General features: G+C 42.0%; 1 protein-coding gene across 1 annotated transcript in view; it reads right to left on the bottom strand.

The window, feature by feature from the left end:
- The window catches only part of crppa (CDP-L-ribitol pyrophosphorylase A), a gene marked incomplete at its 5' end in the record, with an annotated part of 39,127 nt that overhangs the window by 16,499 nt on the left and 2,065 nt on the right, over positions 1-20,563 (bottom strand). The window contains 7 exons of the mRNA XM_079228001.1: positions 4,791-4,883; positions 5,357-5,434; positions 8,821-8,918; positions 11,018-11,063; positions 12,408-12,512; positions 16,981-17,130; positions 19,787-20,042. Of these exons, the coding sequence (XP_079084127.1) occupies positions 4,791-4,883; positions 5,357-5,434; positions 8,821-8,918; positions 11,018-11,063; positions 12,408-12,512; positions 16,981-17,130; positions 19,787-20,042 (826 nt within the window). The remainder of the gene's footprint in view (positions 1-4,790; positions 4,884-5,356; positions 5,435-8,820; positions 8,919-11,017; positions 11,064-12,407; positions 12,513-16,980; positions 17,131-19,786; positions 20,043-20,563) is intronic.

Genomic DNA, 20,563 nt, shown 5'->3' with positions numbered 1-20,563 from the left:
AGCATGATCCAGACACATCCAGGTTCACAAAACTGTGTCATCCCTAATCCAAAACGTAGCCGATTTCCATAACCGCCCTGCTGTCAGGAAGTTAACTCAAGATTTATTCACTGCGATTATTTTGAGATATATTCTTAAAAAATATGCGGTAGTCTGGAGAAACGTTTCAAATGTGTCCGAACGTGCAATTATTACTCAGATACCTGAATATCAATCCGAAATTTGCCGTTAACAGGTGATGTTCAGTTTGGCGAGCGATTATTCATGCTACGAGTCGTCTGAAACACTAAATCACTCTGTTCCAAAACACAAACTGACACATGTACATCAACAACAGCATCAGGTAACCCATAAGCACCAAAATCCCATTTTCTACTTTGGAACTTTAACAGTTAAAATAAAGGATACAATTATATAAGGAACTTTACAGGATATTTAAAGTGTCAGTGACACCTGTGTCACCGTGGGTTAATGTATACAAAATGTAAGTGGAAATAGTAAAAACTGTATTTAAGAAGTGGACTTAGTCCCGAACAAGACATTTTTTAGGCGACCAAAATTCTATACAATCAGATTTATTTTTGCAACCAGGAGGAGCCCTCTGATGGCCATGAGAGAGAATGCAAGTTCATGGCACTTCGGAATCGGCTGCACTTTTCAGAACAGGAGCTTGCCAATTGGGCAAAAAGACACTTCAAACAGAACGTATCATTATGAAGTAAATGTTGGTTGTACAATGTAATGGCAAAAGAATACCGACACCATCTGTGTTTTCAAATGTGCAATTCTTTCCGCCACCTGGTTGCAACCTTGCGGGAAAATGAAGACTTGATTTACTCCAGAAAGGAAATAAGCTTTAATTTTCCCCAGTTGCCAATGCAAGTTCTTTGCAGTTATTATCCCCAGTAGCGAAAACGGCGACTAGTGGAAAAACCGAAGTAACTGTGGAAAAACAAAATGTAAAAAGGATCTACTGGAGATGTTTAGTACTTTGTATAGTGCATGTTTGGCTATTCACAACAAGAAAATACATTACGATATTTATACAGCGACTACTACAGAGTGTGATCTAAAACCTAAGCCGTCAATGTCAGATTGCTCTGTAGTCAGTTCATCATTATGAGAGCATGATGGCTTTTTAATAGCCTCACAGGACATCCACCATAGGAGAGAAATAATAAACCTTCCTCCCATCAGTAGCCTCTAAAGACCAGAATGAAATGCATCCACAAGACATGTTCTGTTATTATAGCTGGCTGCTAGCAGGTGATGTCCACAGAAGGACAGCGGGTACATTTAAAGTACAAAATTGCAACACTTATTTAACCGTAAATGCACGACGTCCCAATAAAATAAAACAATAAACAAGGTAGAGTTCACTATTGCACATTTACAATGAGCACTTACCAACTAAAATAAAGGTGATGGTGTTTAAACCAGGATGCATTTAGTTTCTTTTGTATATTAAGTTTGTTCATAACCTTAGTTTCACCCTTAAAATAAATGCTAACTGCAATCCCGAAATATGTTTGATGTGTCCCGGCATGTTGTTTTAACCGCCAATTACTAAGAAAAGTGTCTGCTACATAATAGAAAAAAACTCCTGGAACAGACATCAATCACAGATTTATGACGCCCAACAACACGAGACATAAGGTGCTAATATCAACAACATGGGGCTCTTTGTTTGAATCCAACATCCATCAAACAGCCTGCTTCTCTGCCCTCTAGGCTACCTACGACACTTCAAACTCAATTACGCCTGCACTGATCACTTCCATGTGATCAAAGCTGCGATAAATAACGCAGCACGTGTGCAATCTAACAGCGGCCGACCTGGAAAAAGCAAAACGGCAAGAAGAGCACGTCGGTGCCGAACTAAGCCTCATCACTAATAACCGTGAAAGTCGGAGGCTGCTTCTTGTTTCTCGTAGTCACAACTTCCCAGACAGTTCACACGCATTCTAACGTGACCATGAAATCAGGTTAAACAGGGAGGGAAACGTCAACTCTGTGATCTGCATGGTAATGGGTTGTTTTCTTTTAATCGCTCTTTGCCTTAAACTTTACAGACGTGGTCGCTTTTGCAGTAGTCCATCTATAAACCATCAGATCTGGGTCGTTTTTCATGTGAGTGAAACATTTTTCCACCAAAGAAAATTACATTATTATTACAAAACATTATTTGATGTTTTGCTATTTTTTTTCTTATCTACTGTAAATGTGCGTTTTTTTTCTAGTTATTGGTCTCCAAACAGATAATGGCCTTGTCCAGCAGCTGCATCATGATACATAACCAACACCATTATCAGACCAGACCGGAATGCAATTTCAACCCGATCAACTTATTAATGGCTCTGGTTATAACTGGTGGGCCTGTCAAAGTAAGGTAAATGAAGGACTTGACCGTATGCTACAATGCCTGCCGTTTGTGATTTACATTTATACTAATATAATCGAGCCACGTATGCGTGTGTATGCTCGCTATATCGTCAGCTAGCAAACACACACATCATGAGGTAGAAAGGCTGTAAACACTGCAGCTCTCTGTCTGATGCTTTTACGCCTTCACAAGGAGTATTTCTTACTAGCGTTAACGATTTTATACGTCAACAGAGATGTCGCTGGCTAACGTTAGCTAAACAAACCACAAAATGCTAACTTAGTTAATTGCAACACTGGTATAAAAGTCCTATTAAAAAAAAAGGCAGGTGGCGCCACCTCTTTACAATAACAGTGAGAGCAGGCAAACATTAGTCCCCCCTGAATATAATAATTACGACCCTTTTCTTCTTATATATACATACATATACACAATGTTGCCGTGTAGGTCAATGACATCAGCTGACAGGAAGTCAACATGGACCCAAGCTGTTACCTTCAATACAATTCCTGTAGAACAGAAACATGTTTGGGAGTTGTGGGAACCCTGACATGCTGTTTCAGGGAGTTGTTCCCACTAAAACCCAGCTTCAGTCTTTGTTATTACATGTGTGAATGTGCGTGCATACGTGTGTCCAATCTTTATTGAAAACTTGGTCCAACAAATAAGAGCGGGGGTTTTCAGTGAAGTAATGTTGCGTGACATTTACAGTGATTGAGACTTGTTTGTGGTAGAAATCATCCCTCTGTACGTTTATTTTTTTCTTAATACCGTAATTGTTTTGGTACCTGCTCTGTGTGTTAGTCGAAGAGGACACTTTTCCAAACTTAGAGATGTCTTGGATTAGATTTGATCAATTTGTTCTCGGGTTTTCCCTCTGAGTTCTTAAGACAGTGTTAATCCATCAGTGGGGGACGTCTGCGAGTAGAAAGTGAGGCCGAGCTGCAGCGCTCTCCTCGGAGGTGTACGGTTTCCAGATGGCTACGGAGCTCATCAGGGGAGATGAGGCGGACTACAGGTGACGTTTTCACAAGCGCAAAAAAAAGAAAGAAAGAAAAGACAAGGATTGTCTCTCTGTGTAGTACATGTACCTCGAAGAAACTCAATCCGTCCTGCGCCAGATGTCTGTATTCAGGAACGCGCATAGAAAAGTTCATTCAAAGGGTGGGAAACGACAGTAAGACGAGTTTCACTTTCTAAACACAGACCCAGTTGCTCTTTATAGACTTACTGAAGGTCTGGAAACCTGATGCAGGTGGTTAAACCACTACTAACGTTAATAACAACATATTATTAATGTTTTTTGAATAATAATCATTAATAAATTGTAAAGAAAAAAAACCTGTAAAAAGTGCAGATTATTGATTTTTAGAACTTAGTCTTCCTTAAATAGAATCAGTCAATCCCCATAGACCTCCATGTTAAAATGCTAAACTTTACAGCAGAAATAAAACATATTTACAGCTTGGTAACAAAACGGTTTTGGTCTAATATCTTCGTATACGACAACTGTACAGGGGGAAAATATTTTGTACATTCGATCCACCTCCTAGAGAACGCCGTCACTGCCAGAGCTTTTATGATGACGTCACAGAGTCATATTTATAACAACATTCCTTTTTGAGTTAAGTTTTTTCTTCACTTCACAGTATTAAATAAGTAAGATGTACACAGATGCTTTTGTTCTGGTGTCATTTAGAGTCCCGTACTAATGAAACCTGCTGTATGGCGACTAACAGCTTTATTGGGAGGCCAGCATACCAAACACAAATCAAGGCAGTGGTTTAATCGACTAATGCTGTGTGTCCTTTTGCCTTATTAAATTAGATTTATTTGTATTTTCAAACACATCCCAGAATCACAGAGAGCAGACGTTCCAGGTTTCGTTGGCCTCATTAACAAGTTTATCTGGGAACCGGCCCACTGGTCCAAAATGAAAAAGTTAAGATTGGCTTTTATACATTTAAGTTTTCTCCCCGTAACTCTGCATGCCAGAGTCGCTGCGCTGCTGATGCGGGATAGCTCCTGTAACCATCATGTATGCATTCATTCTTCTTCACTGGTTTACAAATCTGTCCTTCAGACAACAACAAGGACTGCAGTCCAGGAGTGTCAGACACATGTAAAATCCCAGGTGGCTTTGACGGCAGTGACGGTCCATCAGTGCACCACCTTGGTCCAGACCGAAATAATTCAACAACCACGAGATGAATTGTCATGAAATTGATGGCATTCTACTGACTTTGGTGAAGCCTTGACCTTTCCTCTGGAGCCACCATGAGGTTCATTTGTGTGGTTTTGAGTGAAACCAACAACATTTTGGATGAATTACCATGACATTTGGTACAAGTTGCGAGGCCGGGAAGTTTTTGTTTTTTGTATAACCGTGGCTGCAGTATGAACTCACCCAAATGACAACCAGCGGGTGGAGAAGAGCCAGATTTGCTGCCTCCAACTCCTTCAGCACTGCTTCCACTTCAGACAGGCAAGAACGACCGACCTGGAGGCCGAGAAAATCAAAAACTAGATAAGAACTTTTGGAGCAAAAAATATATTTTTTCTCCATAATGACTAACAAGATAAAAAAATAAAATAATAAACATTCACAGATAGAGCGTATGTCTGCTTATATTTTGAGCGTCTTTCTTTGAAAAGCATATTCATTATTTCAAACTCGGCGTAAATGAACGACATAAACATATTAACATAACTAATTTCCATGACTTTTCCAAAGCTTTTGGGATATTATTTATTTCATGCACTTTTCCAGGCCTGGAAATAACCATTTTACAATTCCAGGACTTTTCCAGGTTTTCCATGACCACAAGAACCCTGAGTATGCTAGACGCTTTTAAAGAGAGTCGAGACTCTCTTTAAAAAGGGTCTAGACTCTAGACCCTCCTTTAGCCAGAACAGATGGATATTTACATGTTTGAATTTTTATGAAAAGTTGAGCTTAAAATGTGAACTTACAGAAACCTGGATGAAGTTCACCTCTTTTAACAGATACCTGGCGTTTTCTCCCTTCAGATCTGGGATGACATCCAGCTCCTGCGAGACAGAGAAGGCCTGATGTGAAATATGCAGTTGACATTCTGCTTGTTACGGGATCTTGAGTGATGACACTTAAAGCAAGAGCTGCAGTACCGCTGTCCTAATGCTTCTGAGGTGGATTGACCGATTGACTTCAGCGCACAAAATGTCAAGAGGCTTCTGGTTTTTCTTTCAGCCACTTCTTCAATCATTTAGTGGGAGAGCACACCCACCTGCTTTCCTGCCATGACAGATTTTATGATTATAAACTGATCTGAATCCAAACGCATTCAGGGAGTATGCAACCGAGTGGCCAACTTCCATCAACTGTAATCAGAAGCTTATTAGAACAAAAATGTAGGCGAATACAAAAAAAATTAACTGTTTTCTGGGCTCCTTTATACTTCTGAACCGGCAGGAAAATCCTGTCGTACGCGAAAGCCGGGGAACAGCGATCGGACACGAGCCAATTTAAAATGTCATTACGCTCTGACATATATGGCCAAGAATCGTGAAAGCCTTGCATAAAAGAACCAGGACATTTTGGTCCCTAGTTCTTTCCAGTCAGCTTCGAACTTAGCACATGACGCCATGTCCACCGTGTCTGTCTAACATTCATCTTTGTTGTTGTGCCTCTTATTACAGCCCGATCCGACACTTTCAGACGCAGGAAGTAAACATCCAGGCTGAGTTTGGCACGGTAGATACAGTTGTTGTACCCGTTAAAATAACAGGAAAGCCATAAGAAATCTGAAATGGTGATGGGAAACACATGTCGGACGGTTAATTGGTCCTGAAAGATAACTGCCCATGGCTTCATTTCAGTCCGAAATGTAGATTTGCATTGTTTAAAAAAAGAATTTGACATGATCTAAACCAGGCTGGGCATGAAAGCGCAGAATGGGAATGTTTATTTCAATTTCGGCATTGGCCTGGAGAGCCAAGAAGCCTCGACGACCAAACCACTCGCAAGAAAAACAAAGAGCTCAGCAACGCAGTGAGTTACCCTGGGAAATTAATTAAGAAATGTGTTAAGGAAGATATTTTAGTGTCAATATGTGTTAAAACAATGTGGCATTTAAAACACCAACATATTGCATTAAAATATACTTAAAGTTGTTATATTTGGGTATTTTGGCTGCTTATGGCAGTGGAATTAAGCTGCAACAAAGAACGGACATATCTTCACCACCAAGTTGTTTAGGCAAACAGTGGCTTATCTACACATCCAGTAAAACCATTCAATTTACAGTCTCTGGAGTTTCTACTGGGAACATGAACGTGTGCCGTGTAGTTGCATCCAATAGTTGTCAAAGTCGTAGGGGCACGGGAGGAAAAAGTCATGGGGGGTCACTCAAATTAATTGGGAGGTTTCATCTTCTGGAGACCATGAATGTCAGCACAAAATTTCCGCCGGATGGATCATGTCTTCAGGTTGTCCGTCCACTGCGATCTCACTCAAACAATTTTTTTTGGCCATAACACAAGAATTCACACGCTAATTATGACAATTTCACACAAATATCTTAATAGGATAAAATGATGACATGACACTTTGGACAGACATGGTTGTAAACCGCGACCTGACTTCATTGACAAAAACCTTGAAACAATATCACCACTCCGATGCCCTTAACCCCCCAACTGTCCACTGAGGGCACTTTTCAACCCGTTTACAAAATAAACGGGTTGAAAAAGAGTTAATAAAAGTCCTCCTGTTATGTGGTATTTTCAGGAGTTACCTTGACAGACTAATTTTTTTATCAACTGACAACGTTTCCCTTTTCTCTGTAAGCCTGGTCTTAAACGCTAAGATAGCATCCCACTCACTCACTCTCACCCCCCCCTCTATTCTTCCTCCATCCCTAACTCTTTGAAGAAGGATGTATCTGATTCCACACACACACACACACACACACACACACACACACACACACACACACACTACCCTCCAAAGAGAGGCCGACGCCAATCCGTCTCCGGGGGCCACGATCCACCACCGGACGGCCAGATCCGCACATTTGACACCGGCTGATGAAGGACTTGGAACGAGTTTAAAGGAGGATGCACTGTTTGGATCATGCTGGAACATGGAGACGTGTAATGCGTCGTGCTCTGCCTCCCCCTCTCTACTGTCAACACCAACACACGGGGAATGTATATCTACATCAGGACGATCCGGGAAACACGTTTCTATACATGAAGCCATGTGTGAGCGATTTGTCTGCTCTGGAGATGAGGAACAGGTGATGGGCATGAAATACAAGCACATCAAGGGATGGACACGACACCTGTATGATCTGATCCAGTACAAACGCTATTTAAAGTTTTGCGAAGCTTGCATTTTTATCAAATCTCCATCCTCCATCTTCTGTTTTAAAGGACTGATTTAGTTTATTTCTTTTCAGACATAAATCACATGTTCTGTAACCATAAAATAAAACCAGAATTTAGATAACAGTTGTTCTCCTTCAGCAATCAGTTGCAATGTTTCCATAAATGTCTGTGCAACCACTTATTAGATATTTGCATGACATTTTCAGAATTAGCTAATTAAGTTAGGGCTAACAAAAAGCATGTTTTTGTGAGGTCAGAGTAACGTTTGACCACCAAAATGTTTGTGTCAAATTTGCCAAAATTCGCTCAAGGCAGTCCTAAGATATCACGAGAATTGGACGCAACATGAGATCACAGCAACCTTCACTTTTGAAGGTCCCCCTTCAAGGTCCCTCCCCACCCCCCAAATCAGTTACATCCTTGAGTCCAGGTGGACATTGAGAAGAACATTTTAACACCTTTTCGTCAATTTTACGGTCAGACTGTCACTTGTACGGTTTTGCATATGGAGACCGTTTTCCATTGCCTATTAGGAACCATTTACATCATTAAGCGGAGGATTTTTTGCAACACGGGGACTTTGAGGTGACTAAAAAATAACAATAAAATAAGTAGATTAAAGGGAGAAGGGAGGGATGTGAACTGTGGTGGAAACTGGGAGCTAGGCAAGACTGAGCAGAGGTGGAAGGAAGATGAGGAGGAGGCAAGAGCTCATCGCTAAACACTCAATTAATCAGGCAAACTTCCACCGTGCAGAGAATACGACTGCCATCTGCTCTCCTGCATGCAGGCGGAGTGAGAGGTGGAGGTCGGGGACGGAGGGTGAACATGAGGAGGAGGGGGGGAAAGTTGCAGAGTGGATGCCACAGACAGGCTCCATTAGCGGGTCTGACCGCAGATGCCAAGTCTCACCGCCGGGGCCACCCACGTAGGAGCTCACGGTGGAGTTTGTCGGGGGATTCGAGGTACAGGGGGAAAATAAAAAGGGGCAAAGTCACAGGAATCTTCAGTAATGCCATCATCGACGTAACCGGCCCTTTAAATATCTGCGAGTGACACACTCTTACCGTGCCGAGGGCTCCAACAGCCTTCTGGAGGGCATCAGCCAGCGTGGCAGCGCGCACAGACCCACCTGTGATAACACAGGCCGACCGCGACAGAGCGTCTGCAGGAGAAAGACACGTGACTGAGAAAAAAAAAATCCTTTATTGACGTGTCAGAGCGTTCATGGAACGCCAACATGGCAAACCTTAGTTTGGTTCCTTGAGTAAAAAGGTCCTTTAGATAGACTTTACACAAATAATCAGTCTAGAAAAACAGTCACTGGAGGAAAAGAAAAAAGGTTTGTGGGGAAAGAATTGTTTCACAAGTAAAAAGGTGAATACTCTGTTTGTGAAGAATACCTGTTCTGCGCTTTAAAACATCAAAGGAATCTCCTGCCTCTTACCAACCGGCGTTGTCTTTCAGTAGCTTCTCATATTTAAAATACATCTTGAATATCAAAACATATGAAAGGGGGATAATGCACAGCATTAATCTGCGTTAAGTCACTTCTCCTGTTTTGGTTGATTATTCACAGCAATAGAGTGCTGTAGGGGGATTTTCACAACGACTTTACGATTATTTCAGAGAAATAAGCAAATATGGCGACCACAAGTTTGTGATAATGACATGTTTTGTTCAGCTAGATAATCTTCACAAATGAACGCCACTAATATCACCAGCACCGAGTGCTTGTGTTCAGCTCGATGACGTCTCATTGAGCCGCTTGTTTGCAACCGCCTTTCCTAAGACACGTAAAAAGCTTCACAATTCATGAGAGGGGTATTTACCGACGCATTTGATGTGGTAGAAATAAAACTTAAAAAATGTCTTCAGCTTGTGTAAGCCACAGACCTAATTTCAGGCACGTAACCAAAAACATAAAAAAAAGAAAAGAAAAAAGGCCGGTGACTTCGAGACGAACAAAGTGCAAGACGGCTGACTCGTTTCCATGTTTCAGGACTCATTCCTGTGGAGAATAGATTAGAGGCCAGTGTCACTAGAAATAACAGAAATATTTTAATAATCTAACAACCTTTTGGGTTTGGGCTTTGACACCAACAGTTGTAGCTATTTTAACTCCGTTACAAAGAAATCGTCTGTCACTTTGGCCCGTGTCTCGACTCTAAAGTATCCACGAGCCTCGGCCTCCACCGCCATGAAAAAGAAGCCCGGTCAGGGGCGTGAATCAGGGCGACAGCAGAGTCAAAGCAGACTTGTTGTTTAATTTTGGGAACCAAGGTTGCCATGGTTGCTGAATTCATCCTAAAGTGGGCTTTTACCCGCCCCGTCGTTAGCTGCGCAAATGAACACAAGTTTACGTGATTGGATGTTTTATGCCCAAATTAACCACATATTTCAGATCACACAGTTGTTCTTCTTTTGTGCTGATGATTTTACAGAGTTTCAGGTGACACCGTCTCTGGGAAACATGAACAGGACTTTTACTTCCAGAAACAGGGGACGCCAGAAAGAGCTCCTCCTACTTCGCAACTGCGGTTCACGGTCAAAAACAAAACAAAAAAGTTCATAGTTTGAGAACGTTAAGTTCACATGGCCAACGTGTACATTGTGAAAGAACATCGACTCATCAGAGCCACAGCTGCAAGGAACTGAGGACCTCCAGGACGGCTGCCTCACTTAAAAAGTCATCTATTGAGAAAGCGGCTCGTAAGTGGTCACACACACACACACACACACACACACACACACACACACACACACACACACACACACACACACACACACACACACACACACACACACACACACACACACACACACATCAGAGGCTCTGGGAATAATCACCGTGCACCTTATGTCATCATCAAACAGGTAACTGTTGGTCCAGGTGCTGGTGGGGTGAAATACGGGGCTGTGTTTATTTCCATGTCTCCGATTGCGATGGTATCATTTGTCCTGACTTGCTCTGCGCGGAGCTGAACAATGCCACAAAGAATTCATCCCTCTCAGTGCGGTGCGGGGAAATTTTGAGTCATTACGTTCAACAACAAAAAAAGAGACAACCACAGTCATTTCTGACCATTTAGCCTGCCTGAGAAGACCTACTGCCTCAAACCTTTCACGTATACACGTCTACATGGATTCATCGTGTGTGTGTGTGTGTTTGTATGTGTGTATAGAACATAAGATGAAAAAGACCACGATAAAGACTACAGGAAATGATGATGATAATGTAAATGTATAAAGAAGGTAACTCACCTTTGATGATGGATTCCGCAGCAGCTAAATCCCGTTTAAAGGTCACCTGGAGGACAAAATAACTTGAGTTTAAAAGGATCAGTTCACCAGATTAGAAAAAAACACAAACATGTTCATCTGTTGAAGTGTCTGGCAATGCAGATAGTTTTGATTTTAGGTGCCAAGATTATGAGATATCGACCTCTGAAAATAACTTACCGAGCAAATACACCGAAGATGGATGGAATTTTATTTGGGTTCTTCAAAGCATTGAAACAGTGATTCTAAATGAATGGTTTGGTGTGACGAGATGATGGATAGGAAAAAGGGAAATACCGTAGAGTTTTCTTGACAAACAATGTACATTTTTGCCTCTTCAAAACTCTAAACATTTTAAATAAAAGAATCTAACAACATCATTCCACGGCAAGACCTTTATCAGGTGACCGGGAACCATTTCAGAAACTCTGGAACAGTTTCGATGATATTGGTTTAAAAAAAGTCCTTTCTCTGGTTTGGTTCCAGCAGCCAACTATCCAAGCTAAGCTTGCAGTGCAGAAATAACACAACATTACATGTTCTTGTTTTTTTCCCTGTATGTTACATGTTTTTAATCCTTTAATGATTAAAATGAATCTCCTTCAAAATAAAAGCACAGGACATTTTCCTCAACATTTCTTTTTGCCCAGGCACCCACTGAAAACGGGTCTGCGACCTACTTTTAGGTCACGACCCACCAGTTAAGAATCACTGCTGCAAAGTCAATGTTTAGTCCCTGATTTAATGTCCATGGCTCCTTAGATTCCTTGAACTATTTGGTCGAAAAAGCTCTAAAAAGGGAAAAAAAAATCAATCTTCAATTCAGCTTCTCACAACTCAAGACAACAAACCTGCTCCATGGGGTCATGACTTTGTATTTATTGCAAGCAAAAGGTCGGGAAGCGGCACTAATTTTTTTGGAAAGACAAGTTGGTCTTCAAATGTTACTTAAAATGTCCTCAAATGTCTCCGATGCTTTGAGAACCACAAACTAAATGATGTCCATTATACTGGAGTGAAGGCAGAAATCTCAGTCCCGGCAGACAAAACCAAAACTATCTTCACGGCTTGATAACACTGAGTCTAACAAGAAAAATATGTCTTTATGTAATTTGGGCGAAGTGACTGTTGAAGCCAGAAAGCTACATGATCTGACAGAGGGTAAAACTCAGAACATTCACATTTAAACTAATTTCTACATGCTAATCCTGGATGTCACATTCAATCTCTTAGTGCTTCCTCTCCTGCCAGCAGCCCTCGCCTTCAAGTCATGAGCTTTGTTTGTGCCCATATGATAAATCAGCAGCGGGCACACAGCTGCGCAAGCCAAAATGTCACCAGATCCCCAACCCTGAACCCCGGGCGAGCTTACCTTCCACAGTGTTGGCGGCCCCTGGATGAGCTTGGCATTGGTGCCACAGTACTGCAGAGCCAGATGGAGACACTCGGTGCCAAACTCAAAGTCTGACTCACTGCACTGCAGAGGGGGGGGTGGGGGTGGGGGGGGTGGGGGGGGGGGGGGGGGTGGTGGGGGGGGGGTGGGGGGGCACAATGGAGAGGAGAGGCTGTGGACAACTGTTGACAACAATTTATTTCCATCACACTCAATGGAACTGAGGCGCACCGTGTTGTTCCACTGCAGCGTTGGAACTGCACCAGTAGGCCGCAACCGACTGGATGCACTGATATGCGGGCGATGATCCACAATGCACTGCGTGGCATTTAGATAGGAAGCACAATCCAGGAACTTCATTTAAAAATGGAGCCAAATGGAGTTAATTACCAAGATGACTAGTCGTCTCCCGTCATGTTTGCGGCTCTGAGAGGCCACATCTGTGTTTTCAACTAAATGCGAACATGCAGATGTTTAGTTTTAGTTCAGCATTGTATTATTCTAACATTTGCTTGTGAAAAAGTATAGATGAGACTGATGCGAATGAAAGTCATGTGAGAAGGAAAGGTTAGGGGATCACAAAAGTGGCAATCCATCCAACAGTTCTTGAGTTATTCGCTCAAAACCAGGGTGAAGCTGGAGGCAAGAGATTCCTCCTCAGAGGATGATGAATATATGCAAAACGTTTTTCATTCATCAAACAGTTGTTGAGATACTTCCGTTTGGACTTCGATACTTTAAGTATCTTTAAGTCTTTTTTATTTAAGTATCTTTAAGTTTAAAGAACAAAACCAAAGTTAGTTTCTTAGAATAGGGGTTAAAGCTTAAAATGTAAGCTTTAGGTTTTATCCTTTGGGAACTCAAACGTGCCGCTAACATTGTATGGCAATCATGCCGATTGGATTACGAAATGTCGTTTTTGAGATTTTGGTCGTACGGTGCTGTGAGGGGAGAAACCCCATGAAGAGTAAAAAATGGAAACCTGAAACTTCACACCAGTCTGCAATTTAGACTATGGCACTTCTTCATGTGCATCTGTGGCACCAGATGGTGGGAGAGGAAAGGTCAGACGGGTCAATAACTTAATTAGGACTAACCCTGGGCAGATCAGGAATATATCCAAACCCAATTTCTTGGCACAATCGCCATTCTGCAGGTGGCGACAATGATCAAATCACAGGAAAATATTAAAGAAAGACCATTTGTTTCAATATCAAAAAGGTGTACGTTGTACAACTGCATTTAAATAATTTAGTTCAGACCTCAATATGACTTCCTGCGTACTCTTTGATTCACCACTTGTTCATGTCCAGACATTCCTGAGATCATTCGGTTCTGTGAATTATATTTTTGTCGTCTCGAGAAATTTTATTCTCCTTCAAATCAAACTTCCTGCACATATTTCACCAGATGTTTGTGAAGGCCTTTGGTGACCAGAGCTGGAGTTTGAACAGAAGAGAAACGGGTTCCCAACATGATGCTGGCGTCACCAAATTCTTTCATCGGACACTGTTTCCTTTGGCCGTGTAGCTCTCCCATCTCTCTGAATGTTGTTTCAACATTTTTCCGGTGTTGTTCTGCGAGACATGATGTGCTTTCTTGTATAACTGTGGATGCTACACAGATGTGTGTTGCTGAATGTGCGGAAAAATGGAAAAACTTTATCTCAGAACCCGGCGGCGACGCTGGTGAAGCGTCGCTTCTTGTTTACTTCAGTCGCAGATTGTTCAAGTCTCGCTCTAAACACTTTCACAGTGTTAACCACATTACATACAGTATTGTACTTTCATGGCATCATAAAAGCAGTACCTCGTAAAATTGCCCCTTTTTCAAAAAGCAGCGATGTGACATTTTTTGTTCCAGTACTTTATTTTCCCTCGTTTTTCAAGCAACAGTTCCAAGGCTCGTTAGGAGACAAGAAGATGTGGTTCTTATATATTTCATTGGACGGAAACGCTACAAATGCAAATATTCAGCTTTTATGCACTTTGAGAAGCAGCTTAAGTAAATTTGTTACTTGTTGTACAAAAATATGGGCGACTGACTGCAAACGCAACAAAAGATTTGTAGTCTCGTTTAATTATTCTCTGTTTGATAATTTACTGCTAAAGAAAAATACGGTTACTAATGAATTCACTTAAAGCTGAATTAATTTATTTTCTTTAAAGCTGAAGAGTAAAAGCTTCAAACACAACATTGACATATTATCCTCTTATAAAGTTTTCTTTCTGTTGAATGTGTCAGCAAACACTTGTTTATATGCCTGTCCAATATTCACTTTCCAAACTCTGTTTTGCCCCCCCCCCCATGAACTCCTGAAGGATTTGTCCGCTAAATGCATTTAACAAGGTTCACCATGAAGTATAAATAAATCATCTTAAATCAGGATCAGTTCCTACACTCACAGGTGGGAAAGCTTTCATCGTGTGGGTCACATAAGAGTTTGGATTGAGGCGACGAGCTCGTTGGGTTTAAAATACGGTCAGGACTACAAAGACAAATCCATGCTACCTGAGATTATTCCCGGCTAATATTGGATCAAGCTATAAAAAAGAGTGCGGGGGGGGTCTTTCATTCCATGGACCCTGGAACTGAGGAGGGAAGTTACAGCAGTAATACGCTCTCAGGTCTTGAGGTAATTCAACCTTGAGCATTTTCTCCCGGTACAAAAGCTTTCACTGGGGACTGGATAAAGTGTCCCTGCTCTTTGTCTTTTCAACACACACTTCTTCTCCTCTGAATGGACGTCAAGCTACGAACTCGCAAAATGTCCTACAGTCCTAACCTGACACTTTGCCCATCTTTTGAAAACGTTGAAGAGGAGCAGAGCGACAGGAGGAGAGACAGGACACACTCTCGACCCCCCCCCCACCCTCGTCTGACTCGACACCGCAGCATAAATGTGAGATCATTTTCTGGAAAAGGCCAGCACCAAAGCCAACAGGGCTCTCAAAGCAATCTGAAGATCCATACGTGCCAGGAGTAAAAATAACTGCAGACGAACGTGGCTCCAATTGCAGGCATTCTTCAGTTCTTAGCGCAAACGTTTTTTATTTTAATTTTAAAGTGACTACGGGACGAACTGCCCAATTTAGTCAAGGTTGAAGTAGCAAAATAAATAAAGGTCAAGTCAAATTTCACATTAAGTCGCTTCGCGTTATTAAAGTCTGCCAAGTTTTAATAATAATTCCCCGCTTTCAGGGACGAATCAACACATTTACGGTTTACGTCAGTGGGTAAATTCTTTCCATTTTTTACGTACACATATTAAAACACGCTCAACTGCAAAGACTATTAATCCGACTCCACCTAAATGTGGCATGTAATTTCAGTGCTCTCTCACCATTTTCCAACGGAGCCTTTGTTCACATTTGTTCCACAGACTAATCTGCTGCCGTGTGGCAGAATATATTAACGTGCCGTTTCTTTCCCAGACGCAGCACAGGCTGAGTGAAAACGATAGCGCCCACGCCACAAGTGAAACCCTGCAGGTTCTGGCACATCAGCCGAACAATGAACGGACTGTAAAAAGGCCCATCATGATGTATGAGCGCCATAAAGTCCTTTGTCGTCTAAGTGGTGTAATTTTTAGAGCATAAATCTCAACCCAACTGTCATTTCATCAGATTTCTTTTTTTGTGCAATTCCAGGACTTGATCCGTCCACCCTCTGATTGTTATGCGTGGTTTCCAAAAATATAGCCGTTGGAGAAATTCAACTCTGCTCGGCTTCTTCAGTTGCACAGAATGAATAGAACAACACTCTCAAGGGAAGACGCCAGCTTGGCTGCGTTCATCTTTTCTTTCTGTTTTTAAGAAGGTGCTTGGGCTGGCATGCGCTACGAGCTACAAGATGAAGTTGCAGTAGTTTAGTGCGTCAAAACAAAGATAAACGGATTCCCAGCACCGTAGATCCCTCTCAGTGGCTTTACTGCTCGATTTGTCTGCATCGGTTCGGCTGACCTTTGACCTGGATGTTGGGAATAGATTATAAAGCTCTGGGGCGCCCCGCACTGAAATGATAGCCAAGTTTCACACGACTTTCAAACCCAGAGAAATGATTCGCCTGTCATACATTGACGTTTTATCCAGTTTCAAGCCAAATTTTAAATGCATTTTATACATTTTTAGCTATACATTTTAACCAGATCCTCAGGACGCTTTTGGATCTTACGATATCAAAAAGTTGAGCAACCACTAAAAAACACAAATGAGGTTCTTCTTCACCTGCATTCAGTGCATTTTCCTTTTGCCCGTCTGCTCTTCACTTTATAACTCTTTCCACTCTGGACTGCAGCCGCACCCTTTAGGAAAGTTTCTCTCCCCAAAAACGAAGCCAAATACATTTCGATCGCTCCCAGGTGGAAGGCGCTTGATTTGATATGCAGCTGATTTTTCTAGAGCAGAGGGCGCATTTTTTTTTTTAAACGTCAGTATCATAGCCGACCGCGTTCCTTTATTGGTGGGAAGCCGTAATAATCGTCACCCTCCGACCCACCTTGACAACAAAGGAACGCCCTCTTTAGTGTTTCAGGGAAGTAAACAGACTCTACCCGCTGATAGGCTTGGTAGATGACATCATACGTAAATCCCTGAGGCATCTCGCTGGCTCGGTACTTGGCTCGCTCCAGAGAATGATCCAGGTAGCCCTCTGATGTGGTGGCTATCACCGTGGAAACGAGAGGTCGGATAGCTCCTGCTGCCTGGCCGAAAAAAGAAGAAAAAAGTTGGTTGTTAGCGTTTGTTTTGATTACAATAATAGAGAGATGTTACAACCCTAGACGAGGTCTGTAGAGGAGTTTCAAAACGTGATCCGTTTACCGAATTAATGGTTTTAGTGATGTCAAAAAACATTTTGCCATTTTAGAACTTGTAAAAACATACAGTTTGATGTCGCAAAAATTCGTAGTAAAGTTTGACAGGTAAGAGACAGAGAGCTTTCCTCGACCAAATAGATTCTCAGTCGAATAACGCGCATGTGATTTGGTCGACTAATTCAGTCTGTAAAACTGGGTTTCCCCACAAAGAATCACAGAAAAGCACCACTTTAAATCTTGTGTTTAAATCTTGTTTTCCATTAATCGACTAAAGAAATCTAAGTTGACAGACCAAAGGGATCGAGGAAGAGTGGGCAGCTCATGCCAACATCACGAAAACTTTACACACTAATGTTACATGTTAATGAAGACAGTTTTCAATTTGCGTGTCTATTGTAGATTAAAATAATCAAAATGTTGACATAAAATGTCAAATCTGCAGTGTTTTCTTTGGGGAAGATTTAATCACGATTAACAACTTTCATCACAATGTAATACAAAATAATCATGAAACACAAACAAGGATCATGAAATGCGGAAAGTGGAATTTCAGTTAAGCTTTTCTCTCTCATAATCTGGATATCTGTGCATAACTACACATCTCAAGAGAAAATTTCCCAGATCATACGTCAAGACCGCACTGCTTGTACTCCTTGGAAATCCAAAAATAATCAACACTTCTGGGATAATATTTGACTATAGCATGATTGGAGGCTGTTTCCAGGAGCAAGAGAGTAAAGCGTCCTCACAAATGCAAAAGAAAAGCAAACATGTGCTCCACGTGTTTTACGTGACATGCTGTTGAAATAGAAACACAAAAAAAATGCTTTTTTCGGTGGAGGCAAGACTCTCTGGACACACCGGCAAGATAACAAAGACCAGACCGCCTGCTGTGGAGGTTTATATCGTGTTCTTTCGCAACCCGAGCGGCCTGCACGCAGCAGAGTCTCGGCCTGAGTGTGTTGGTCGCAGCGGCCCGGGACCTCAGCCCAAATGTTTTCCATCCCAAATGTTAAACGCTCCCAGTCGGTCTGAAAAAACAAACCTTAAAAAAGGTGTGATCACAAGAACAGTTTGTCCTCTTTGGTTTTGAACACGACTGGAAAAACTTTGACTTTGTTTGTTGCGTTTTATTTTTAAGATTTTGTTTATGTGCACAGTGAAAAATGAGCCACGGGAACGCACGAATACCTGCGTCGCGCTTGGTAACCAGTCATCCCGCCAAGGTGAAAGGTTTTGTTTGACGGATTTGTTTACGCTCCACGTCTGTGGTGTAAAAAAATGAAGTATGAGCTGCAGTGGAGATTTAATGACTTGTGCTGCGCTTTCCAAGCACGAGGAACTGCTGGCATTTTGGGGTCTGTTTCCTCTCTTTGGGGAGGGATTACGATCCGACTCTGAGCTGCTGCTCTCTTGGAAATAGACGCATCCTGCCTTCATGTGCGACTGGAAACACTGACAGTCCACAGAGGTTACGCATCATCACAAATGAGCTTTGGAGATAAGTTTAACTGTGATCATGTGCTGACATTTACGGAGCTTTGAACGCTTCCTCATGGCAGAAATGTATGTTTGCAGTGAGCGAAGGCCCTCGTTTCTACATTCAATAATGTAATAACTATTAGTTGCTGCCCTATAAGCAGCTATAAAGCAAGGAATCTGTCTCATGCATGTACTTCACATATCTTGAATACCATGAATCAAATCTACTTCACTTGACGGGTGTATTTCTGGGGACCTAAGAACGTGTGGTGTTGGACTTGGGGCAATTACAAAATGCGACACGGTCAATATTAAACTTTTGACTGCACAAGCGAACAGCGCTTTGCTCAGCTAACACTACATGGATGCTAGACAACATCAAAAACCAAACCCTGGATGCCCTAAAGGTTCAAACAGTGTTGCTGCTTGCCATGCTAACTTACAAACCGCCCCGTCTGCAAAACACCATCACTAATTGAATCCATTTTCTTCTTTATACCCACAGTGGTTACGTCAAGGCAAGCGATTAATCCGCCTATTTAGAAATTAATACATCCGCTAAGTGCGTTTCACAGATGTTTCTGACCGCAAGATGCCAGACTTGGGTGTGGTTGAGTTTTTTTCCCCTATGAATCAGACTGTATTTCACCAGTGTTTCTGATCAGCCTCGATTGGGTGTGTGAGGCAACTATGTCACGGCAGGTGCATTGCTGAGGAAGCCCAGGAGGCGCAGAGTGAAGTGCTGTCAAGTTGTTTGTATGAGTACCAATAAGACACAAATTGTCTCAACTTGTCACATTTGAGAAGCTAAAACCAGAGACATTTTTTGCTTTAAAATTATTATTAAGTTATCAGAATAGTTCCTGAAGTATTCTGATACTACGATTGACTAAAAAATGGTTTTATCTCTTGTGTATTTGGTGCCAAAATAAAACCAACAAAAAGAAGCAAACACCCTTGATATACATGAGAAAAAGCAGCAGGTGTAACAAGTTAGAGTATTTTCAGTTAAGAATATTCATGTGTTTTGGATTTAAAAAAAAGCCGTTATTACACTGACCCCGTGCTCCTTGGCAGCCGTGGCTATCTTGTACAGAAAGTCCTCGTCCACAAAAGGCCGCACGGCGTCGTGGATGATGATCACCGCCCCCTCCATCTCGCCCAGAGCCAGGACTCCGTTCCATATCGACCTGTGGCGAGACGAGCCGCCCGGCACCGCCCGAACCTTCCTGTGCTGGAAGCGCTGGACGATGTCCGTCATCAGGTCCATGTTTTCTTTGGCTACGACGACCACGATGCTCTGGATCCATGACACCCTGCAAGAACGCAGTTAGGGTCAGTACCGTCCGTTATAGTCAGGTGACAAGTCCGAAATAACCACGGACGATAGGCAGAACACAGCACCCACCCAGAGCGTCTAGCATTTAGGAATCAGGGCTGCAGCTAATCTGTTGATTGTTTTCTGCGGATTTCATCTGGAGAATGTTAAAAAATGCTTGTTTAAAGTTCCCAAAGCCAAAAGTGACATTTTTAAAATGCTGCCGACCAACATTCCAAACCAAAACAAATTGTAATTAAGAGACATATAACAGATGCAATTCAAATAGAGTAAAACGACCAGCTGGGGTTTTGCTAGCTGGTTCCCTAAGCTAACTCACTGCTAGCTTCGGCATCATAATTAGTTTGCAAACCTTAGAGTGGGATCAATCTTGTTTAATGTTGAACTATTCCTTTAATACATGCCTTAAATGGTCAACAAATTATCAACATGATTAATAACCTGCAAATGTATTCAGTATTTTTTTTTTATTGATACGGAAATCAAAACTGTGCAAAA

This window comes from Taurulus bubalis (genome assembly GCF_910589615.1).
Source record: "Taurulus bubalis genome assembly, chromosome: 12".
Classification (NCBI taxonomy): domain Eukaryota; kingdom Metazoa; phylum Chordata; class Actinopteri; order Perciformes; family Cottidae; genus Taurulus; species Taurulus bubalis.
This window is presented reverse-complemented; position numbering and strand designations above follow the sequence as displayed.